The sequence below is a fragment of the Durio zibethinus genome, chromosome 10 (genome assembly GCF_047325235.1).
Source record: "Durio zibethinus cultivar Kanyao isolate XHJ-2024 chromosome 10, ASM4732523v1, whole genome shotgun sequence".
Classification (NCBI taxonomy): Eukaryota; Viridiplantae; Streptophyta; class Magnoliopsida; order Malvales; family Malvaceae; genus Durio; species Durio zibethinus.
In genome coordinates this window covers 2,306,888-2,332,597 of record NC_143171.1, presented here as the reverse complement: position 1 = coordinate 2,332,597, position 25,710 = coordinate 2,306,888, and the positions used below count along the sequence as shown (strand labels likewise).

Below are 25,710 nucleotides of genomic sequence, written 5' to 3'. Positions count from 1 at the left end.
TTCAGACTGGCATTTGTGTTTTTGCAAACCCATATATAATTGAATTTGGTGGCTGTTAACATCAGAGAATGATTGTTTCAAGAATTAAAACAGAACCACATAAGCAAAATTTACCGACCGCACAATTATTAGTTTGACTGTTGTTTCATCAGATTCCCAGACAACAGCTGTTTTTTGGACCTTCTTCTAAATTAAAAAATGTTAGCTATGGCTTTATCAATGAAAATTACTTGGGATTTAGTTTAGGTTGTGCAATTTTTAATACATATGCCCATCTGTTCAATCTAATGGCCATCATGGGGGAAAAAATTGATGGCATCAGACCACCAGACTGCTCCAAATATTTATACTTTATACAGAGGGAAATAAAAAAGGAAATATTAGGATAGTAAAAAAGAGACGAAAAATAGAAAGAAAAGATGGATGTACACGTGTGGTAAGTGAGAATGATATTCAACTGTGGGTGGTGCCAGTATCTAGAGGAAACGATGAAACAAGAGCATGCAAAAGAACCAGCAGCGGAAGCAATTTTGAATAACAAAACTTCGATGATACTAGGTGGGTTGGGGCGGCTGAGGGTTTGGAGGGAGCCTTACCGGCCTGGGCAGGAGCGACTGCCCGTCCACCAGGGGTGCTCTGCTGCTCATTGGTTGGCAATGGATTCAATGGTGTCCCGTTAGGAGAAAGGGATATTCTTTTACCATCAGCAGCTAAATCTTGGCCTGAATATGAAAATTGAGATTTCAGATTGGTTGGAAACAGTACCCACGTACATAAGCTAAGAAAGACTAGAGAACTTACAATTTGAGGGTGACCAACCTAACTTCATATTTTCCCTATCAAACACCATCCGATATCCGGTCATGAAATTCTCTGCGGAAATGCATTTTTGTTAAGAGTATAATTAAGATTTCATGTTAAAAATAATGCATGAATGGAGCAGACAACTATGCATGTTTTGCATTAAAGAAACCCAGTAGCATACGTCCAATTGTCGCAACATCACCCTCCACTGGCTGTATGGCCAAACAGAACCCAGAGACTCCCTGCGCAAGGGTCACCAAGTTACGTATTCATCCGAATCAGACAACTTTCATCAATCTAATTGCTACTTTCAAACTACGTACTCCACATTAACAACAACAAAATCAAAGATAAAATCACAATATAGCATGATAGAATATGCTCTTAAATTTGCTAGCTACTGACGGTCAGTAAATTGAGTAGAATCCAAAACATATAGTACAATTAAATTAGTGATAGCTAATATTTCTTCATATGTAATGAATATTTGAAATTCATCAAAAAGAAATTTCACATTTTGCTCTAAATGGAACTGAATTTCAAGAGTAGAACTTGGCTGTTTCTTCTTTCTGACTGTTTTGGCGAGCCTTCTCCAAATTCAGAAGAGGGAAGTTAATATATGAAACAGTCCAACTTTTGCTTTCAATATTTATCAGAATACCATGTTCTTGCCTTTGATCCTAAAACATGATCAAATTTTCCAATCTAAAGAAGGAAAAAGTTTGAAAAAGAAAATCTAGAAGCTTCCATGTGGTAAAGAGAGTAAGCACCTGAATGCCATAGACCACAAAGCTGTTGTTTAAAGGGAACATGAGCTTCAAGTTGGGAACCTTGGGCAACGCCTGTGAACTGTTTGACAAAATAATAAATAAATTATTGTGCATAACACAGTCACACTCTAGGGCCCATATACACAAATTGGAACTATCTAATAAATCTCTGTACTTGAGTAAGTTAACCTGGACTTGTAGCAATATTTCCAGGGATAACCTGGATAGCCCGTGATTGTAGCATTGACTTGTCTGTCAAACTATCAAAAAATAGCAGATATTAGACATCTACTGAAAAAACAAATTTACTCCAAGGAGTTTACTAGGCAAAGATAATACCTCCTTAGCTATTCTCTCATATACTTCATTAGGAAGAAATGCAAAAGATGTTCCACTATCAACCACTGCACTAAAGCCTGTTTGTTTAAGACAAGAATTACCGATACAACAGGCCTCCACCCCGACAATGTAGGTCACACTGAATAAAAGTATGAGAATCACAATAAAGAAGAGGAAATCTTAAAATCTTTAAGAATTAAGAAATAAGTGAACATTAAGTTAGAAAAAGCAAACTAAATAAAAGCACATAATTGCCCATACTATTTCCCATCCGAAGGCAGGAATTGAGTAGATTGTTGAGTGGTTGGTCCCTTATCCCCAAAATAAATTCTACCAGAATCTTCCTCATCAAAGCACATGGAGAAAGAGTTGCGGATCAATCCTGCTTTTGCAAGGAAACTTGGAACAGAAATTTCTCCAGGTCCCAAACCCATCAAACCATCAGGAGCAACCCCATCCAAGTAACCACCACTTTGCTTCATACCACATCTGCATTCAGGAAAAGATAACAGAAATACTTTCTGATTAGGTATACAACCATTCCAAGACAGTGCTAGAGAAATCAGCAAATGTATCATATCAAGAAACTAATGTAGCCAGTAATCATCAATAAAGCACCCTATAATGACTGCAGCCTGCACAGAAGTGTTCAATGTATGATCACCGGTTGATGCAAGATGTAATGTATCCTCAACAAGCAATCCAGAACTTGAAGTATTTTCTGTGTAGTAGTCAATAGTGTATGGACATTGCTGCTTTGAACTTTTGCAGTTCGGACTTGATTCACATAACCAATGGCTGCATGGTATGTGCCTGCTAGAGCTTGAACCAGATGGTCTGTACTCGTTCAGATCTCTATCCTGCATAATAGGTGCTCCATATACGATGGAGCACCTGCCAATCAATCATTGGAAATAAGTGCTAAACATGCTATCTGGCCTTACCATAGACTTCACATGCCATTAACATAAAAAATAATAATAATTAGTCTTGAACCTAGCCAAGCAACCCCTACCACTTTTTCATGTGATGTGGGTGTGCCAAAAATTACCTTCAATGAGAAATTTAAATAACCACAAACTTAATAAATCAATTATTGATGGCACAATTATCAATGAGACACTTGAATGATTATCCATGTAATAAATGCTTAACAAGTTAAAAGATTACTCATAGCGTCATAGGAACAAAATCACAAATTGAGGTCTTTACTTTTTATGGTATTGTATTTAATGGCCTATTGAGCAATTTTTCTCTTCTTTTTATTTACAGGGGGGAATTTTCCTACATTAGGAAACAGAGATATCAATAATTCTTAAAAGTTAAGATACAAGACAGCAAGGTACTTTTGTTAAAATAGAAATCTATTTTATAGCAAGACTAATATTTATTGAATAATAAAAGTTCATTAACATATGGATTTTATATGTATTTTATGTAATGAATTCCATTTGATGTTTTTACTTGCAAACATATGTTTCTGAGAAGAAGTATAGTATATCTAACAAGGTAAAACTTTTATCACTGCTTATACCATGTGTAATCATCTGATTTTTTTTCAAAGCAACAAATAAGTTGGGTCCATTATAGACAGCAAAAAGCAGAAAAAATTGAATGTAAAAATGGTCATTCAAGTAAGTAATGACTGTTTAACAACATAATCATAGAAAGCTGGCCTACCAGACTACTATAGTAAGTGGCAGACAGTGGAGCACATTGCACACAATCGCATGGAACCCAAAGTAGATCACTTCCCACATCCAATGCAACGAGAAATGAAACATTGGGTGTTCCAATATCAATCCAGGTGTAGTGCAACCTATAATTCGAAACTTAATATAATAAATAATCAAATAAACCGCAATGAATCAACACTCAGTTGATATTTACAAAGATTTTATTCCTAGAGTATAATGTCATATACGGCTTAAAATCACAAATACCAATATGTTAAATTCTCCATTCTCTTTTCTTGTTTTTTTAATGGAAGGGGAGGGGTCTAAAGTTCCCCATTTTCTTAGATTTTCCATCTTTCCATCACTGGTTTTAGGAAACTAAGCCTGACTGATTCCACTTCTATCATATATCTCTATTTGCTTTGGGACACGCTATAACATGTACCCTAAAAGCATTTGTTAGGCAAATATTTTACATTCATTGAAGTGATTTCAATAACATTAGCTATGAACTTATAAATCCATTTACAAAGGGAAAATAAACAATTGCACATAAAAATTGTATATTTGAAGCCCAGTGACTTGCATTGCACGAAGGCAATGATTGTTCATTAAAAACAAAGAAAAAGGAAAGGGAAACAACGAGGTTGACTTTTCTTGAAAGAAAGTCAACATCTTTAGAAAAATAAAGCAAAAAGATTTTTAAAAATTAGAAACTTAAGCAAATGCAGGTAAATGATCGGTCAAAGAGTGGTCAACAACATAGTTGGAATAAGATACTGTAAACTTTTTTATACCATCCGAAGTCATTTCCAAACGACATCGTTTTACTCCCTTGAGAAGGGAAAACGAGATTGTATTTAGGTCCAAGCTTCATATTCTGCCGCTGAAAATCGCTGTTTGCCAGCAACTCATAGTACTCCAAGCTCTTCCTCTCCGGCCACCAAACTCCGCCGCCGTTTCTCGGAACTCTAAGCAACTTCGCCTCATCGGAAAACCTATGAATGAGCCTCGACGAGTACGTAACCACCGCCGCCAGGTCGACGGCGGCAGCCGCCAGAAACGCCGCCAAAATCAGAACCACAGATCCCCTCTTCACCATTGACAGAGATCTAAGATTTATTTTGCAAAAAAAAAAGGAAAAGCGAAAGTAAATTAAAATTGAAAAATGGCAAGGGATGTTTCCTTTTGTTTCGAGGGGGTTTTAAAGAAGAAGAAGAAAAGGAGAAGGGTGCGCAGCGCGCGTAGTGTAGTGAGCAGAGAAAGTGGGAGCGTTGTTGTTTTTGTTAATTAATTGGGGATTAGTTTAATTAATTAATTAAGTAATTTTGGTTTAGAGGGGTAAAGATTATGATTAGGTTTAATGAGGGTGGGGTCCGGTGGTGAAAAGGAAAAATAGAAAGGAATGAAAACGAAGGATTGACGGTGAGACATTTTTGTCTGACACGTCTCTTGGGTTTCCAGACGGGGTTGAATTTCTACCGCTGAGTTGGCTGCCTTGGCTTTTGCGGTTTTTTCTGTATGTTTCCTGGTGTTATAAAGGCCCTCTGGAATTTTTGATGTAGACTAGACTAGTGCTTCCATTTGCATGTGACGGCCTATTTATAGGCTAGCTATAGGCCTTGAAAACAAAGCGAGAAACAACATCCTTATTTTCCGCTTAAATTGACAAAGAACACCAAATGGAATACAAAGAATTACTACAAAGCAAAAGGCTTGTGTCCATATGATTCAATTCACCCACGAATTAGAAAAGAATACACATTCAGAAATGACTGTTGGACAAAACATTACACAAGTCAAAATCTCTGGTACACTATTTACATCGGAATGATAAATAAACCCACATGGGAAAGGAAAAGGTGTTCCCTACTTGATCATATAAATTTCTCCCCCCCAAAATTTCAATTTGCGGAAAAAGTAGTTACTTCTGTCACTTGTTAGACCACTGGAATTCTATTTCCAAATTCCGTGACGGCCCACTTTTACTTTCAGGCAACAAAGTATACTCGCCGGCAACTGCTCCCAGCATTACAACCCGATCAATTTGGATCGTAACTTTTCCGAAGGAACTCTGTTGTAAAAAGAACCAAAAAAATGAGAAGAAAATTCTCTTAAAACACCCAAACCAACCATCAACAACAAAAGAGAATAATTCTTTATGATATGCTGCTTACCTTTCCCATTTTGCTCTTATTCTTGCAAGATATGTGCAGCTTCTGGCCTTTTGGAGGACTCTCAAAAGTCCATGCAAAACTTTCGTCCCACTCTGGATTAGGGCCAGTCGATACAACCTGACAAGTGACAAATAACTTAGGATAACAGAGAGGTCAAAGATAACTAGCAGAGAATATTTTCAAGTGATTTTCAAACCATCAAAAATAGACTAAATACATATTCATTCAATTTGGTTATCCAGCATACAGACCAAAGTTTAGGAGACAAGATTGATTCATATCAAAACTCTTCCTGACCAAGAAAGCTTGAAGATCAAATGAATATTAAAAATCCCTTTCATCTTACTCTTAACTTGTAAGAGTTGGTTTAGAGATTTGAACGCAACCATCAGTAATATCATGTATCCGTATACTGGCAGCTGTTTAGAGAACTTTAAGTCACCATGTACCAGTCATTTTTGAGGAAATTAGTTATGAGGACTAAGGAGTTGCAGCTCAAACAGTGTCGGAATATACAGGCTACCTGGAATCTCATGCTACTATTCAAAACTAATTTAGTTCTACCAAATAATTGGGTGATAACTGATAAATTCAGAAAGAAAAGTTCCCTAAGTCAAATCACAATAAGATAAACAGGATGTGGAAGGAAACGGAAGCATCCTACCTTGGTTTGCCGAGGTGGAGTGTTGCCAAGTGTAAGTTTGCAAAAAACACTAGGGTTTCCTACTGATTGCTTCATATTGTTGCCACGCTTGATTATCACCAACAATGTCCCAGGTAAGCACTGCAACAGAAATTCCGCCTTCTCCTGAAATCTAGGTGGGCCAGACTGGATTAAGTATTGCAGCAATGGTATTGCATCTGCAGCAGCAACTGATTGAGCTCTTGAAACTTCAGCTGGGCAAGCCGACCAAGCTTGCCTGAGTAGAAAAAGAGCATCCAAAGCAGCTTCTTGGGTTGCCTCAGAACCTGTTTTGAGGGATGTAACCAAATGGGGAATGCTAAGTGTTGCAGGCTCAGTTGCTCTCAAACGTGGGAAGTTGCTAAATAAAGAATTTAGAGCTTTTAGATACTCCTCATTCACAGTTCCAGTGGCCCATAAATCCTTTTCAATAGCAGCTGCAATATATAGATAGAAGTTACTGCATGACATAAGCAAAAGCTTGCATGGAAAGGTTATCAAAATAACAAACGATTACCAACACCATTGTAAACCAAATGAAGAAAAGGAAAAACAAATTTATTTCAAGGTACTGCTGGTCTTTGAACAATGTATGTTGTTTGTCACTTCTCATAGCTCAAGACTTGCCAATGATAAAGAAAACTAAGGTGCACACACACACACACACGCAACAAGCACTGTGAATATTGCTCACTAAGGCAATAAATGGGTCCAAAAAACAGACAATTTACCATCCAGCTCATTTTATTTAGCTGCAGAGCAACAATCAGAATGTAAATATATTTTTCATGAACTATGAAAACAGTAAAAGAATTTACAGTTGCAATTATTGCATCAGTAAATCACATTTTGGGTTCTATAACTCTGCTCACTGTAAGCGATATGTTATGGTGATATCCAAAACATTTTAAGGAGGTTGTGTCCACAACCACAAGCACCCTCAATCAGTGAGAGTGCCGTCAGAATTACTAATCAAACTGGAAGCATAAATTGAACTAAGACACTAACATCAACATAGGCAACCATTACAAAAGAAGCTCTTCTAAAATGTTACAACCATAAGGTTTGTGAACCATACTTCTAAAATAAGAAAGGATATGAAATATAACAAATCAGCAGGCATGGCAACGGAAACTTTCATAAACTATAGATGTACTTTTAAGTGACTTCCTCATATTAGCCATCCATATAAACTAAATTCCAACAGAGTTATGGAACTTACCAGTTATGGCTCTGACCGTTTCACTAGAAGCATACTCTTGAATGGTATGGTTAGAAAACAGAAGTTTAACAAACATTGCAGCCTGAATAGATGTCTCTGGATCACTTGAACCTATTAGATCCAATACAACCTGAACACCACCACCCTCAGCAACTGCTCTCTTATTTGATCGGCTGTACATTACAAGATTTTGCAAAGCACATATGGCTACCACTTTCATTTCTTCTGTTGGTTGCTCTTCAAGCACATTAACAAGAGCACGACAAGCTGAAACAGCATCAGCACTTCGAGCAAGTGCCTCATTCTGAAAAAGGTCACCAAGAGCCAATGTTGCTAGTAACCTTGCCTGCTGAGCTTGGGTTTGTGGATCCAAGAGATACTGGGATAGTGGTACAATTGCAGTTTTAGTAGCTTTAGTTTCTCTAATCTTCACATTATTGAGTAATACTTCCAGCAGTCTTGCAGCTGTTTCCTCACACTGATGAGATCTGAGAAGTTCTAAGAGAGCCTCTATTGCACCACTCTCAGCCATCGCTTCAGCGCTGGTTCCATCATCACTTTCTAATACCAAAAGAGCATTCAATGCTCCAACCACAGTGGCCTCCGAGCCAGATCGGAGCAACTTTACCAAAACAGCTACAGGAACTTCCAAATAAAATTCAGAACTGAATTGCAGAATGCTAGCTAAAACAGAGGCAGCTGATTCCCATAAAGCATGTGGGAGCAAAGGATCAGCTTGCAATATTACTTTGGACAGCTCACTGACACCACCCTCTTTTGCAATTTCATTTGGCCATATTAGTGCAATGCTAACAAGAGCCTTCACAGCTCTCTGTTGCAAGATATGTATGCCAGAACCAAGAATTCTTATAAGGGGACCGATTATTTGCTGCGTAACTGCATCCTTCTGAAGATGTTCTTCCAAGAGCAGATGTGATAGAAGCTCTGCTGCCAACTGCTGAACAGCTGGAGCTGAAGAATCAAGAAGTGGGATAAGTGGTTCTATAGCTTGGTGAGAGGTGAGTGTATAATCAGCACGACACTGTGGATGCTCCAGAATATTAACAAGGACCTGTAATGCACTATGCTGTCCATCAGGTCCAAATTCTGGTCTTGACAGCAACTGAAAAAGGGGTTCAACCACTTTCGCAGCAGATGGTCCTTTAGCGATAGTAGCATTATTTGTCAGTATTCGGAGCAATTCTGCAAAAGCAGCACACAGGAAATCTGGCGCTTCATGAAGGACATCAAGTATGCTTTCAATTACTCCAGCTTTAACCATTTCCATCTTACAAGCAGGCCTGTCTTTCCCTAACTTCACAAGTGCTCTTGAGATAGCTTCATGAAGCATGTAATTCTTACCATACAAAAGGCCAACAAGAGGTATTACAGCACCATGTGCGGCAACTAGTTCTGCCAGTTGCTCATCATCCACAAGTTTATCTAATGCACGAACTACTGAATGTTGAGCAGGACTGAACTCAGTTACAAGGAGAGACACTAGAGGCTCAACACAATGAGCAGCAGCCATAGTGGACCTGATTCTTGTATTTGCAAAAAGAACACAACACAACTCAGCAGCATCCCCCTTCAGTTCCATTGTACAATTTGATGAAAGGATTCTGCAAAGAACATCCACTGCATTCATTTCAACATCTGCAACTGCAAGGGCTCTAGAAGGATTTTCACTCAACAACCTAACTAATGCTGCAATAGCAGCATGCTGCTCTCTCTCCATTCCAGTATTAAGAATCTCCACCAAGGGTTGAACAGCTTGCCGGGCAGTCTCTGCATTTCTGATATGGTCTGCAGAGAATAGGCTTTCCAATGCTTTAGCAGCACTATACCTAGCAGCTCTTCCTCCAAGACGTAAAACTGCTACAAGTTGGCTAACAGCTCCAAATGCAGCCTCATGTCTTCGAATTTCAGCACTGCTAAATAGGATCCCTAATAGATCAGTAGCAGCTTCCTCGGTTGCATCTTGAGGGCTGAGAGAAAGATACTTAGTTAGTGCTTCTAAAGCCCCTGATTCCACCATAACAATCTTATTTGATGGACAGTCTTTTGCAAGCTGAGTCAGAAGTCCAAGTGCCAGAAAAGGTGCACCAGGACGGTCTGGCATTGGTTTAAGTAGATCAACAAGGGCAGGTATTGCTTTTCGAGAAGTAGCACCAACCCTAATGTCTTCAACTCTAAATAACCTCTCAAGAGCAACTTGATCTGGGTAGCGTACCAAAGCAAACTCTTCGGACAAGTCAAGAAGTTCTTGAATATCAACATCAGCACAGCCAAGCAAGGAGATAAGTCCACCAGCAGCCCCTGAATTTGCAACAGAGAGAAGAGTCCCTCTGCTACCATTACAGACTAAACTGGCCATTGCTTGTGCAGCAAAATATCTATTCGCTGATACCTCAGACTTCACTAAATTTGCAAGTACTGGTATAGATTTCATTGTTGCATGTGCTCGAATGATATCTCTATCTTGAAATAAGATTGCTAGCAACAATGCACAAATCCATATGCTGTTATCTTCCTTAAAATCAATCTGTAAATTACCACAGAGAATGCAAACAGTTTTACTAAAAAGAGGAGGGAATGTAGCCACAATTGCACAGTAGGGAACAGGGAATAATATCAATGCAGTCTCCAATAAATTTTATATATCATTATAAGCACCATAACTTCTATTCTTATCAACATTATTTTAAATGAATAATTAACGAGAGGACTGAATACCTGAGCATATTGGGAAGATCGTTGGGAGATTCTCTCAGTGACAACTTCAACTGCTCCAGCCTCCATTATTGCAATTTTACTCTTTTCATCATGACAAGCAAGAACAGAAAGTAGCCATATAGCTAAATTGGCACCAGAAATAACTGCTGTGCTTGTATCTGATTCCCCATTCCTGGCTTCGTCTTTAGTATGCCTATAGATGCTAATGGCATCCTGATCTTGTGGATTTGCCAAGGAAGTCTCTCCAGAACCCAGCATTGCAACAAGTGATTGAATTAGATAGGTAGAAGAATTTGATTGATTGAGATCTTCCACCACTCTATGGTGATTAACTTTCGCTGTACATATCAGAAGTGCAGTGCCCCCAATTTTGACCTTTAAATTTGTGGAACTGATCACCCTTCTAGCAATTAATGTTATGCAATCAGAAGCACTAGCAACAGTGTCACCTAGAACGACAGGTTGATCACGGCAAAGTCGTGACAATATCTCAATAGCTTTATCCTGTAACAAGGGTGTTACATCAGAAATAGATGAAACTATTGGAGATATGCTTTTTGGAAATTCAGCTAAAACTGCCCATGTAGGTTTTATTTGACCACTGGCTGCTTCAGATCTAGACAGAATAGCAAGCGCATCTAGTGCCTCTCCTGTGGCAACAGATCCACCTCTGGCAGATTCTAGAAAAGAAACTAGTGCAAGAACTGTTCCAGCACGGTTCACACAATCAGTTATGGCATAATCAACTCGCCTTGAATGGAGCAGACGTGCTATTGCTGCTGCTGCATGAGTCTTCCCAGAAACAGTTCCTTCACGTAAAACCCTTGTAGAAGGCAGAATAATTTGTTCGGCAATTGCTATCTCTGATATTTCAGCATCCAAAATAAGATTTGCTAGAGCACATACAGCCTGCTCTGCAACTTCAAGAACCGAAGAGTCAGCAAGTGCAACCAAGGGAGACATTGCATCTCGAGCAACAGCAGCCACATCCCTGTTCTCCTTAATTGAAAGAAATATTGCAGCAAGGCAGTGACAGATCTCTACTAAGATGTTTTCAGATTCAACATTTAGCAGCTTCATGACTGACCAAAGAGTTTTTACGGCAATGTTACTTTCACGCAAGTCCTTCCTGGTTTCAAAAATCCCAGCTAAAGCTGATGCTGACTTCGCCTGAGTTTCTTCTTTAGTTGAGCTCAATATTTTAATCATGGTCTCAATGGCATCATTTGCAGCACTACCTTCACGCAATATATCATGGAAGGGGACCACTGAAAGCATACTTCTTAGAGCATCCAAAACATAAATTTTAGATTCAGGTAGATCACTGGTTAATAATGCACTGAGCTGGCTTATAGTAGCTGTATCAGATTTATGAATTAAATGGTTCAAAGTCTTTGCTGCAATTTCTTTCCCATTTGGGCTCCCATTCTTGAGCAGCCATAATAGTGCAGGAACAGCATCAGCACTTTCAACACATGCACGTATATCTTCACTGTGATTGCAAAGATTCTTCAGGATTAATGCTGAATCTTCCTTGGCCTTCACAGAACCAGTTTCCAGAATTTGAACAAGTGGAGGAATGCCACCAGCAGCAGTAATGGCCCACTTACTTTCATCATTTTCATTAGATAGAAGGCAAAGCAATGCAACTGCACATTCTTGCTGTTGTTCTGATGAAAGACCAAGAAGTGATATCAACAGCTGAACACCTTCACGGCCTTGAAGAGCACGCCATAGACTTCCTTCATTTTTGCAAAGTGTGAGGAGAGCTCTTATAAGCTCTTCCTGGACTTCATTGGTTGCCATGGTGATCAATCCAACAAGCAACCTTTTCGCATCAGAATTTGCAAGTTTAATTGAGAGTATAGTATTCCCATACAAACTGGCTAGGGCTTCTATTGTACGTTCTTGCACAAGGAATGGTAAGTGAGGTTGGAACTGATTAACTAAAGTCTGCTCAATAACCAGGGGATCTGATGCTCTAGTAGATTCTGCTTTGCTGTCATAAATCATTAAAGCTGAAGCCAAAGCCCCAAGTGTGTCAGCCGTCTGAGCAGGTGAAGAACATGACTCAAGGCTTTGACCAAGGCTTGAGATGACATATGATAAACCACCAGAAATGTTTGCCAAAGCACACATAGCATTCTCCTGCAATGCTTGGGCATACTCACCTTGCATGAATTCTTTTGAAGGAGCTATTGTAGCATTTATTAAAGCAGGAATACCATTGGAATTAGCTATTTCACGTCTAGCTTCTTTGCACTGGGCAGAAAGAGACTTGAGGGCACCTGCAGCCTCGGCTCTAACAGGGGCATCATTACCAGGTCCTAATAGTTTAAGCAATTGTTTTGTAGCTTCAGCAGCCAATACCTTAGAACAAAAAGATGCATCCTCCATCATCATACACGCAAGAAGAAAGCATACATTAGCTTGAGTGCTTGACTGTCCAGTTCTGAGCAACTTTACAAGTATATCAACTCCTCCAGCCTGTACTGTTGCCGACCAAAATCCCTCTGTGCTGCTTGAGAGGTTTTTTAATGCTCCAGTCAATAAGTTATCAACCAAGTCTCCTGTCTGTAGCCCATTCTGTAGCTGCTTCCAAAGCACTGGCACAACTCCCTCAGTTGAAAAAATCTTAGATCCAACATGATCCTTGGCACCACCTTGTGAAACAGCATATATGGTCTTAGCTGCAGCAACTTGGCCTTCTGCTGAGCTGGACTTGAGGAGACCAAGCAATGGTGGTATGCATCCCCCAAGCAAGACTTTAACCCTTAGTTCATTCTCCTTACAGAGAGAGCCCAAAACAGTTGCAGCCTGAATCTTCACTCCAAGTGATCCTGATCGGAGAAGAGAGACAAGAACTGGAACTGCCTGAGAGTGAGATCCAACAGCACCAAAGGCATTTTCGCGTGTGTCGATGAGTTCCAGCAATTGCCTCAAGGAATGCTCCTTCTCTTGAATAGATGAGGAATTCTGCCGCAACTGTTCAATGCATTGCGCAACACTCGCCAATGTCCCATCTGGATCCTCCATGCTACTTGTACGATCCCTAGAGGTGATTTAGGCCATAAGATGGTAAAGATAGAATTATAACAGCTAATAATCATAGCATGCAAATTCAGTAAATCGCCAAAGAATGTGGGATGATATATATTATCATGGACATCAACGGATCAGTACTAAAGCAGACACTCTATCAGTTATAATTCAGAAGCAACAGGAAACAAAAAGTTACAGAGGCCTACGACAGCAAAAAAAAAAAAAAAAAGCCAAGTAGTGAAAAAATGAGGCCTATGACCATAGAATCCAAGTCAAAGACACTGAAAATATCAAAGGGAAGTCAAAATGTATATTGGGTGGGGAAGCTAGAATGACAACATAGCATATACTAAGTAAATAAGTAGCAAAACTTTAAGCAGTTGTTGGCCAAAAGGAAAACTTTATGCTTTTGTCGTAAGCAAATTTCAGGCTGTTCTAAATTTAGTAAGCAACTCCAAGCACTTATCCACTTTGTTCTCAGCTCTTCTAAGTGCAAGTCCTTGCATAAAATTTACATACAATAAAGCTTACACTAACCTCAAACCCATTTTTATAACTGAATGTGGAGTTGGGGGCTCCGAATCTTGAAGTTTTGCATCCCCATTTTTTTCCTGCAATCATAGAAACATAGAAATGTAAAGATATCAAATTTTCAAATTTATTCAATTTGATTATTACTAGACATTCTTCCACAGGTGAATGAAGTAGCCATGTGAAAACAATGAAAACATGATATATGATGATTGGTAGCCATGTGAAAACAATAAAAACATGATATATATGATGATTGTAAGAAGCTACATATAAAACAAGGTATGGAAAACATAAACAAAAAAGGCAGTACAGAATGCAGTTCCAAGGATATTTTGATCAATCACAAAATATTCCCAACCCCGCTGGTTATTCCAGGGGTTAGAGAAAGTTGAAAGCATACATATATTATTTCATTTTCTCTTTCTTTTTTTTTTTCTTTTTTGGGGGCAGTGGGGTTATTTGTGGTCCTGTGGACAGTAAAATGGTAGTCCGAGAATACAGCAACACAAGCAATGCATATTGTTGCTTAGCATATATCTCTGAACTAACCCTCATGGAAAGAGGCAACTTTTAGAGAAATGAGACCAACTGATAGCATTAATCCATGTTAGTGACACTGTTACCTGATATAATGACTTTGAAGAATGTATATTTGAACATTGCACCATAAATATTAGTATAAATATATTTCCCAAAAAAAAATAGAGAGAAAAAATCCTTTCAACCAACACATCAACAATAAAATATCTGAGTCTCATCATTCAAATCTTTTCTGATTTCATCATTATTGAATTGCATTTCCAAATTGAAGGCCAGAAAAACTGTTTTCGAGCTTATAGAAACCAAATTATCTACTAGAAGGATTTATTTATTTATTTATTACCAATCATTGCAAAATGAGATCTAAAAACAATAGAAATAATCACCCTAAACTTCATGAATGGAACATATCAGTAAATTCACACTCCATATCCTTAATGCTAAATTTCAAAAACTAAGTCTGAAAATTAGAAACGCACCATATCATTAGCAGCAAGGCCGCTACCATTGTTGGCAGCAAACCTCCAAGCCAGTGTCGCCGCCAGCTTCGCTTTTTTACTGCAAAATTCGCTGAATCTAAGAAATCTTTAGCCTCTCTCCAGATCCAGACACTAAGCGTCGTCAAAACATTAAAATAGCCTGCCAAAGAGTAAATAAAATACGTTAAATGAGAATTCATATATCAATCAAATCCAGATCAAGCAAAAATCCTCATAATTGAACAATAATTCGATCTCAAAAGAACAATAAACCAATGCATCTAATAGTAGTAAACTAAAACTAAGAAAACAAGTAGAGCAATAGATCACATTTCCAACACACTAATTCTCTATTTACTTTCTTTTTCTCGGGAAACAAACAGAGACTAAATTAAAAAAAAAATCCACCACAATGAGCTGAATTTTACCAAACTAAAACTTAGTAAACAGCAGATCGAACTCCTATTAAAGAAAGATAAATAACAAAATTAAGAGTGGAAGCGAATTACTGAATTGAATGAAGTGGACTTGAAGAGCTTAGATTTGGACGAAACGACAGCGGATCATCAATGGCACAGAGCTAAAACAAAAAGAGAGAGAGAGAGAGAGAGAGAGAGAGAGAGAGAGAGAGAGAGAGAGATGAAGAAGCTTAGCAGAGGTTTGGCTTTAGTCTTAGTTTGAGTGCATATATCAACTTCGTAGAAGAGAAGCCAACAATGAGAGGATAATAGAGAGAAAGGAAGAAAGAGAAATTGATTTTTTTTTTTTTGTTCTTCTCTCCTTCTCTTTATGCTTTTTCGTTTTTTTTTTTTTTTTTTTTCTGAGAATGAAAAGGAAGAGGGAAGGTCGTGGTTTGTTTTCATTTCACTCACAGTCACAGCCCACGCATTAGCTGGACCACCGACAATTTGACAGCTCTACTTCTCGGCTCAGCTCAGCTTGGCTGCACTGTTCTAGGCTCCGTTTTTTTTTTGTTTTAATATTTTGCTTTAAAGAAAAGGAAAACAAATTTATTATAAATTTCATAATTTCATTATTAAACTTTAAGCCATAAGGCTTTTGTATCCTTCTTTAATTCGTTACAAAATATTTTCTAATCCTAATATTAAAAGAAATTAATGTAGAATTTTGGAATAGACCTTTGTGTTTTTAAGAGTTTGTTAGAAAGCATTTAAAAAACAATTGATTTATTTATTTGTTTTATTTTTATATTAAATGTTGGATAAGGTAAAATAAGATAAAGAAATCGTTTGGTTTAGGAAATATTATTTTATTTTATGTTTCGAATGTGTTAGAATTAAAATTAAGATCAAATATTTTTTATGATAGATCATATTTAATGTGTGTAAAATTAAAGATTTGATAAGATTTCAAAAGTCCAAATTATTTTGTCTTAAAATAAATATGATTTAAATTTATAATTTTATGATTATAAATATAATTTATATATTTAAATGTATTTTTATTTTTTTTAAAATATAAATTTATCTAACTTATAATTTCTATATATTTTTTTTATTTGTATAATTATATAAAAAAAAGAAAAGAAAAGAAATAGTATTTTAGAATGAACTTTTGTATTTTTGTGTGTGTTTTCTATTAGCTTAAAGAATGAAAAAAAATGAAAAAAAAAAAAAAAAAACCACAAAAGCAGCCTCAAATTTAGCCAAGCCAAATGGAAAACCCGGGTTTCCTCTCTCATAGTTGGCAGTCAATGGATATTCGTTATGCTATTCGTAGAGGACAATTAGTAGTCTTCTAGACAGTAAGATACACCTAATAAGTATCATTCCATGCCATTCATTAATTATTAATCACTTCCTTCTAATAATCCATGCTGATTTGCTAATGCCACAACATTATTTTTTTTACTTCACTCACCAAATTCGTACTTTTTTATGCCCTTACCCTTTTTTTTTTTTTTCAATTTTTATCACCTAGGAGTATAAATGATACATTAGTACTCGCAAGCTACTCGGATTCGATTCAAAAAAAACTCGAATTCGGTTCGATTATTGTCGAGTCGAGCTCGAGCTCGAGCTCGAGTAGCTCGACTTATCGATCGAGCCGAATTCGAGTATTCTTATATCTAACTCGAATAGCTCGCGAGCTTAATCGAACTTTTATATTTAAATATATTTTTATTATTTTAATTAATAAAATATTTCGAGTCCGAGTTCGAGTTCGAATTCGAGTATGAATAATCAAACTCTTGTTGAATATACGAATCGAGCTTATTTTTACATATTAATCGAGTGAGCTCGAATAGACGAATTCGATCACGAATCGAACTCGAGCTTGAAAAATAAAACTCGATCGAGCTCGAGCCGAGTATCGAGCCCCGAGTTGTGAGTCGAGCTCGAGCTCGAGCTTCTCACTACTCGACTCGGCTCGACTCGGCTTGTTTACACCCCTATTATCACCCCATTATAAATGGAATAAATGTTATCCAATTGGGGATTACTAGTTACGACACATATGGTTCTGTGAAAAAAACTTACTATGATCTTCTGATGACGAATTGAATTAAAGCCTAAACAGGTAACTTCCATAGGTTACACAATGGATACATAGTTACACAAAACATTTGGAGAAAATAAAGCTACTCTAATGTATGTTACTATAAATAGTAATGTCAGGGCCAGGAATTGTTCCAGGAAGACAGGAAATTGACAGACTTACTCTTTTGTAACTTGTAAGCTTGTCTCTAAAGCCAGAATCAGACTATTTCTTTCTTTTCATAATTATTTCAAGATTTTTTTTGGGGGGGGGGGGGGGGGGTGGTGATGGGGGAGATGGGTCCTGAAGATTTGGACTTTATACCAGCCATTAAAATAGTTAACTTGTTGGGAACATGAAAATCATAGCTGAAATTGGTTGAGTTGTAGCCTCACTTTGGAGTGGGTTTTGGCCTTTGGGGCCGCCTTGTTTTATATTAATATATTTAGTAATTTCCTCCTAATGTTGTTTATTACTATACATTTTCATGGAAGTTGATTTCTTACCTCTCATGATTGAAGACTCCAAACTCATACACCCAAAAGAATGAAAATTTTCAATCAGTGGGGTGGGGTTAGTTATGACTTAAGAAGGTATGCATGTTTCTTCAACTGCAATTTTCTGAAAAATTTTGATAAATGAATATTAGATTTATGGAACAGAAAAAAATTTATTATAATTACATTTACAATGAGGTCATGTTCATCAATTTCACCTCAAATTAAAATTCATGACAGTGATGAAGCTTAATAAAAAAAAAAAAAAAGCACCCCATGTTTTGGAATCTTGAAGCACATGGATACAAAATAATTCACTACCTATTTTATAACAATGCACTAATGCAGCATGTGTATTGTTTACTATTTTCTTTGAATAATGTTGATTATCAGAGCTCAACAACCAAAACCCAAAAATTCTATGGGATCATAATATACAAACACAATAATTAAAGCCAATAATCAATTCAGTGATTTAATAACCAAATTAGGCTGTAAGTAACAAAACAAATTATGAATTAGTTGATAGGTATATACCTTCTACATAAAGAAAGCTGAAAAGTTCCGTTTGCAGTTGGTTGCAATGGCCATTCTCATCACAGCAATGCAATATGCTGAATCAGAGTTAGGTTGTTATAGCATAAGATGAATATTATTTATGTCAATTCAGCTGGCAACAGGTAACTCTGAATATTGAAACACTGCAAAAAGTTGAGAAACATATGTTCAAGAAAATGACACATCAACCATACAAATTACAATCTTCATAAGAGATCAAGAAATTCGCTCTATATTACCGCTATTGTTTGCAATAATCATAACTTTATTCCAACATGAAAGGCTATTAGCAGGATCTTTGTAGAGATGAAGAAATATGAACCTTTTCACTGAAGGAAAACATAACTTTATTTGGAGGATCATGGACCATCTCCGCAATTTGGAGAGAAAAAAAAAAGCATAGTGAAGCTTTGAAGAACTTTTTTGTTAAATAGGTTGCCCAAAGCAAAAGGACCACTTTGCTTGCTGTGTATATTGGCTAGGAAAGCAAGAAAATTCTTTAGCTTAACCACTAATTCAATGAGGTTTGTCAGTTCCATACCCTAGGCATTGTTTGAGCCAAATATTCAGAACTGAGAAATCAGGTAAGACTGATGCAAGTAGCATATGATTGAAGTATTGTTAACGCTTGCTCTGTAATGGTCCTATTTCTCACTCGTTTCACCCAATCACCAACAATCTCCTCTGCTTGGCTACCTTTGACACCTTGTTCTAAGGCGGCTGCTGCTTCAGCAAGCTTTCCTTCAGCCAAGTAATTGTCAACTCTACTGATTAAAGATTCAATCCCTTCACCAGATTGGTCAACTTCCTTCACCTAAAAGGTAATCAAAGGCAAGCATCAGATTATTTCAGCAACTTAGATCTATTATTATGTGAAAGGTAAATCCCATTCTTTTTATACCTTTAACCAGGATGCAATATGTGCTAAAGAATGCGTCAAGATGCCACCACCACCAGGCAGAATTAGGCTGAAGTGCCTTAGGGTCCCTTTCAAGGCATTAAACTGCAAGAACATATGTCAAACAGTTTATCAACAGCTAAAAGATGCCAGGAATATCAATTCTCCCAGCTTTTATTTTTTGGAAAAACTAAGATTTTGTATACTTTTAGCCTGCCTCTATAAAAGTATTTAAAATTCTAAGCTTCCATTCAATGAAAAATATCATGCCAAAAGTAAATCATACAATTATTGCATAGAATTCTGCATCGGCACACTATCAACCATGTAACCAAAAGATTTTATCATCTGAAAGGACTAGGAATTCACTAGCATATATTTTTAAAATCACGAAACAACCTGCCTTTTGATTCAACTCTAGCAAAGTGTCTGTTCCATGGTACCGAGTTTCTTCTGGAAGAGATGAAAAGACCAAATCTAATGCTGAATCCTTCTCAATGCCTTCAAGGTAGGTGCGCAGAGCATCTATTTCTTTCTGGATTGGTAATCCTTTAGAAAGTGCATCATCTAGTGCAAGCACTCCCTGTAGGACCCAAGAACAATCAAGTTATGGGGTAAATGGTAACAATTTACAAGTTGAGACAAATTATTACTAGGGCTATCAATCATTACATAGCATAACTCAAATTCCTACTAAAAGTAAAAATAACAATGAAGTAAAGTGGAGAAGGTACCAAAGCAAGCTTGTGAACAGAATGAATCTTGCATGCTTCTTCAGATCGTGCATAAAATGCCACACATAAGGCATTTATCTACAAAAGAATAATTCAAGCCATGTTTAGGTTCTCTAATCACAAAAATAGTGCTGAATGGCTAATAACAATTAGTACTTATTGATTATGAAAATAATTACTCGAGCATACGTGAAGCATTAAAACACTTGTTTATTGCTCCAACATCAGATTCATCTAAGCAACAAACAATAAACTGAGAAATGCATATACAATTAATGTTTGTAACTGATAAACAATAAGCAGTTTCCAATTTAGAAGAATCTTTTAACTTTAGACATACTCATTCATCCTCAAATGATTGTTCATGTTTGATTTGGTTCTTTAATATTCAAAGAATATATCAGAAACTATTCTAGCTTTCATTTCTTTCTTCAAAATAGGTGTCCTAGTTAAACCTCATTCTGGTTGGAAATGTCATTAACTGTTTAGATTGTCAACCAACACATTCCAGCAAATGCTCATATTCAGAAAATTTTAATGGCAAAATATTTGATTTTCAGCTAGAAATTGCAAAAGAGGCTAGTTAATTTGATTGTGATCAATGATCACTTTTGATGAGTTCAATTTTCAACACAATGGATTTTCATTTTGCAAGTATAACTTAAATATATTTATATACTGCACACAATGTCTATAAGACACATGGAGCATCGACATGCAGAATACAGAAAGTATGGAAGTTGATACTGCATTAAACTGAAAGCTAAAAGCATTGATGTGTGACATTTTGATTGTCACTTTGCCTTGTATGCTATATGCCCCAAAGTAAGAGCCCAGAGGTTTTATATTCCAACTCATTATAAGAGAAAAATCTTGTGGCATAACTTTTAAATTTCCTTATTCCATCTTTTATCAAATGCTATTGAAAAAAACTTTCTAGTCCATTTTTTCATCCTAAAAACTAGCGAAGTTAATTTTTGTTCAGATTCTCATTAAAAATTTCCACCAGAAGATAGCTTACATGAAAATTTGCTTCTGCAATTTTTTCAATCTGTGCTGCTTTCTCATTTGCAATCGCTGCAGCCAATTCTGCTTTTCCTAGTTCCTGAGCTTTTTGGAACTTCATTTCAGCTTCTCTTTCCTACAATGACCAAGAACTAACAACTTGAATTCATGAGTTACAAAATTACACTATAGAATTTCTTTGTTTGCATAAAACTATGTACCTTTTCTTCAACTTCCACCCTAAGTTTCTCTTCCATTTTTTCTTGAAGGGATTTTATAGCAGCTGCTGCTTTTGATCTTTCTCTCTTTAATTCCTGATAGTGGCAAGTAAAATTCTTAGCAACTTGAATCCACAAAATAATATAATCACCTCTCTTTTCTTTTACTTGATTTTTTACCCCATTGTAGTATACTCCATCTGTAACTGAACTGTGACTTTCCATGGTAAATACAGCAAAATAAGCATGGTCATCAAAATCCATAATACATAATCATGGAATAGCTTAAGTTGATTAATGAAAATACTAATGTAATTTCATTAACTAGCATAAAAATTCAGAGAAACTGACTGGGACCAATCTTCCCAGTTTAATTCATTTTCGGCTTTTGTTATGCCTTACAAACAGATAGACAATTGTTCCAAACTGATATAAATAATACTTACTTGCCTTTTGTCACAATACACACAAAACAGGAAAAATCCAAGTCTGCAAATATGAAAAAAGGTGGTGTAACCTTAAAGAAAAATATGAAAACAGCTATAACCTTATCCAATATGGCTGCCTCTTCTGTATGCATTAGTTCCCTGGCTCTTGAATCCCTTAATTCCTTTTCATATTTCTCCTAAAGAGAGAAAAAAAGAAAAAAGAAAAAGCATTAGCAAACAGTGCGCCATGAGTAAAATGAAACTGCAGAAATTAAGAATCCAGATACTTTGTATTAGAACCTATAGGTCAAACTTAAGACCTTCAATGCTCGCTTTTCTTCAGCAAAAGCATGTGCATCCAGCTCAGCTTGCCGCTTTTCAGCAGCATGAATGGCTTGTAGGAAGTCAAGAACTAATTTTCCATCCTTCGATAAATATCCGTCGTTCAGTTCCTCAATTGCTGTACCAAAAGCCTAATATGTTAAAAAGAATGAAAACCTAGTGTTAGTTGACACTCTCGCTTATCATATGCATCAAACAACAAATAGCAGATGTAAATAACCTCTGTTTCTTTAGAAAGCTGCTCATATTTTCTGTTTAGAGAAGTCAAATAGCTTTCATCTGCCTTTTCCCTAAGGTTATAGGTATCAAGAAGAGAACTTGGAACTTCTAGATCTTTATTTGATTTGCCCTGCAGCAAAGGAACATCAAATGTGGTTTTGTACCAAGTCTGATAAAGATTAGGAAGAAAGTACATACACACACATACATATATATTTATATGAAGTGAATACAAAGAACAGGAGCTGGCTGTGCTTTTGCCACCTCAATGACAGTCTTCCCCATGCACACAACATAAAAGAAGCTTTAATCCCTCAGATGTTGCAACCCTAAGCCAGGCTCTTAGAAGATCAAACCCCCTATAAAGCCTTTCCTTGCCTAGATAATAAACAAGGAAATGCAAGTGGTTCTTTGTCATCCTGAATCATTATACACACACACACACACACAAAGAACAGCATCTAGTCGTGCTTTTGCCACCTCACTTAACAGTCTTCCCCAATTAAACACAAAGACATAAAAGAAGCTTCTAATCGTCCAGATGTTGCAATTCTAAGCCAGTCTCTTAAGGGATCAAACCTCTCTATAAAGCTTTTCCTAGCCTGGAAAATAAACAAGGAAATGCAGTGATTCTTTGTCATCCTGAAGCATTAGCAATGTCTCCACAAACAGTGGACAGCCTCTGAATCATTAGCGTATATGTTTACACATAAAGCAGAGAAAGCCTTCCAACCATACTTTTTTCCCCTTTAAACCAACAATGTGCTACAGAACATGATAAACACAAGATGCATTTCAAATTTAAGAAAAATCAGACAATGAGAACATGTAAAATCATGGAGACAAGGAAAATTTTCAATAAGTTTCATTGACCAACCGCCAAAGAATAACAATGGCTCATGTAGCCATTCTGAAAGGTTACAAATCAGAAACAACATAAATGTTGGGTGTTAAGAAGAGAAACTTATGAAGGGAAATGTCTGATGTAGTGGGATACAGAGATGGCACAGATTTTATTAGGCTTTCTTCAGGGTCTAAACTAGGCGCTTATACACTTTACTTGGTTCATCTTGCAATAGCAGAACACTAAAAGTGGGTCATATTGAACCTGTGCAGTATAACTACACTTAATAAAGAGAGTATTTTTCCAGTATTAATTTTTAGGAATGTACAATAAGCCTAGAGGACAGGCGGGTAGTGTTGTTGCTGCCTCACTTGACACTCACCATTTAAAAATGCAAAGGTAAACAAAGAGCTTCAATGCTTAGCAAGTTACAACAGTTAAGCCAGTCTCTTTGTGAATGAAATTTCCACAAAAAGTGATGCCCTGAATAGAAAACAATAAAAGGCACCATGGTTCTCTGGCATCCTGAAACATTTCTTTATGCACCCATGCATACAATTAAGAAAGATTGCTAGATAAAAAGGCTCGGGTAAATTATATTGAAAAAAATATGAACATTCATAGATTCATACTTGATGTGCCAATGGTGTTTGTTGGCAAACAAGTGACAATCACTGTCATAATTGACTTGTGGAAAGGTAGGAATAGATTAGTAATACTGTACAAACAATAACAAAGTGATCTATATTGTTTAGTAATAGAAGAATAATGGCTTGCGTATGCATTATTCCAAAAAGAGTCCAAGAGATCAGTATCAATATAAATATAGGGTGCAGAAAAAAGGGTACCAGCGGCCTGTCTGCGGTATTAAGAGATGGCACAGTTTTTGTCTCCTTTTCTCCAAGGAATGCAATTGACTGGGTATCCAATGGAATATCCTGAAATTCCTTGTTTGGTACCGTTGCAGTTTCAGACTCAATCTTTTTGAGATTCCCCTCAGCTGATACAGCAGCATCTACATTGTGATCAGCAGATGGCAAACTGCTCTGAGAATATTCTGGCAATGCCTTTTCCGGTATGGATCTTGTGCTTTCTCCAAGTGTCTCATTCGACTTGTCTTCCACATTAGACTGGTTTTCACCTTGGGTTTCACTCGACGTTTCAGACTGAGAAGAATGATCAATATGAGTTGCAGCTTTTTGGTCAGGAGTCAATTTGTTTATATCTTCATTATGAGAAGAAACAACTTGGTTATCCTTTTCATCTTTCCCATCAAAACCAATTTTCGTTGAATCAATAGAAACCTTGGGGCCTTCGCCAAGATATTGATCTAAATATCCAGCTTGGTAAGCAACCAAGACAGCACCACCAATAATAGCAGTTCCAAGGACAACTTTTGAAAACCCATTCTTCGATTCAGGTGGACCTCCGGCTGAACCAGGTTTCGGAGTAGCATTGTTTCCGGGAGACGTCGAGAATCGTTTTCTTGAATAAATAAACGTTGATGAATGCTACATTTTCACCATGCATTATAAAAAGACCAATTATAATAATAGAACACTGGAACTCGAAAACTGATACTGAAACTTAAAACAGTTGAATTTACCTGGGATATAATTTGCCTGGGTATTCTCCGAGGAGACCCTCGGCGACTTGATAATTCCAAAATTGACCTTCGAAGCATGATGCTGGTTTTTCCCTTTTTCTTTTGAAAGTATATTGCGGTGACGGTGTTTGTGAAAATGACTGGGAGAGGAAGTGACGTTCTTAAGGGAGGAGTCGCTTTGGCGTTAACCCGTCGGTGTTGAAACAAATTGTCTTTGGTTTAAATCTTTCATGGGGTGGAGCCAAGACTCAGGATCGCCTTCCCGGGCAGCCGAGGCGGTTGACCGCTGATTATAATTAGCCATACGTTACATATTACTGACTCCATCCCATTTTTTTTTAAATGAATATTTTTAACCTTTAAACATTTTATTTTTTATATTCTAAATTTTTTACTTTTAATATTAAAAATCTTGAAATTTTAATTTTATAAAAAATAATTTTAATATTAAAGTAAAAACATTAAAATTAAAATTTTTAATTAAATTTTATAAAAATGAATACAATCTATATATTTTGAGACAAAAAAATATATTATTGATAAGATCTATCACTTAAATACTTATATTATAATTGTTGGATCATATTTAATTTTAATTTTTTTATCAATAAACTCTTTGATAAAGAAATACATATATTTATAATTAAATAAAATATTTAAATACTAATTTTATTTTTCATTATATTTTATTTTGTTAAAATAAACTCTTGAAAGTTTTCAATATTTAAATAAAAATATTCGTCCCATAAGGCAGTGTGGGCAAATTTCTAGTAATATTGAATTGAGGAAAATAATTCAAAAATAAAAAACATATTCTTTTCCATAGGTAGAAATTAATAATTTGAATATTTTACTAATTAA

The 25,710-nt window shown here is 36.5% G+C and overlaps 3 protein-coding genes across 4 annotated transcripts; all 3 read right to left on the bottom strand.

The window, feature by feature from the left end:
• Positions 1-212: 212 nt before the first annotated feature.
• Positions 213-5,098, bottom strand: LOC111292561 (aspartic proteinase-like protein 1). Of its 2 annotated transcripts, none has more exons than XM_089766376.1 (10): positions 4,387-5,098; positions 3,594-3,732; positions 2,532-2,807; positions 2,175-2,402; positions 1,914-2,052; positions 1,764-1,834; positions 1,575-1,653; positions 986-1,046; positions 802-873; positions 213-722 (listed from the first exon to the last, which is right to left on the bottom strand). In XM_089766376.1, the coding sequence occupies exons 1-10, from the start codon at positions 4,397-4,399 to the stop codon at positions 454-456; spliced, it is 1,347 nt and encodes a 448-aa protein (XP_089622502.1). In that variant the 5' UTR covers positions 4,400-5,098; the 3' UTR covers positions 213-453. The 2 variants fall into 2 exon arrangements, with proteins under 2 accessions (XP_089622502.1, XP_022740737.2); XM_022885002.2 differs by having other exon boundaries at positions 2,532-2,773; positions 4,387-4,838.
• Positions 5,099-5,286: 188 nt separating this feature from the next.
• LOC111292560 (protein CELLULOSE SYNTHASE INTERACTIVE 1-like) lies at positions 5,287-15,829 on the bottom strand. Its single transcript, XM_022885001.2, has 8 exons — positions 15,511-15,829; positions 15,002-15,161; positions 13,986-14,059; positions 10,407-13,458; positions 7,671-10,215; positions 6,431-6,885; positions 5,767-5,883; positions 5,287-5,663 (listed from the first exon to the last, which is right to left on the bottom strand). The coding sequence occupies exons 2-8, from the start codon at positions 15,002-15,004 to the stop codon at positions 5,523-5,525; spliced, it is 6,387 nt and encodes a 2,128-aa protein (XP_022740736.2). The 5' UTR covers positions 15,005-15,161; positions 15,511-15,829; the 3' UTR covers positions 5,287-5,522.
• A 2,473-nt stretch (positions 15,830-18,302) lies between these two features.
• On the bottom strand, positions 18,303-25,197 carry LOC111292895 (MICOS complex subunit). The gene is made up of 12 exons (XM_022885520.2): positions 24,850-25,197; positions 24,092-24,754; positions 22,401-22,529; positions 22,159-22,311; positions 21,958-22,035; positions 21,414-21,506; positions 21,209-21,328; positions 20,188-20,265; positions 19,857-20,036; positions 19,457-19,558; positions 19,097-19,369; positions 18,303-18,698 (listed from the first exon to the last, which is right to left on the bottom strand). The coding sequence occupies exons 1-11, from the start codon at positions 24,925-24,927 to the stop codon at positions 19,136-19,138; spliced, it is 1,908 nt and encodes a 635-aa protein (XP_022741255.2). The 5' UTR covers positions 24,928-25,197; the 3' UTR covers positions 18,303-18,698; positions 19,097-19,135.
• Between the last annotated feature and the right edge of the window lie 513 nt (positions 25,198-25,710).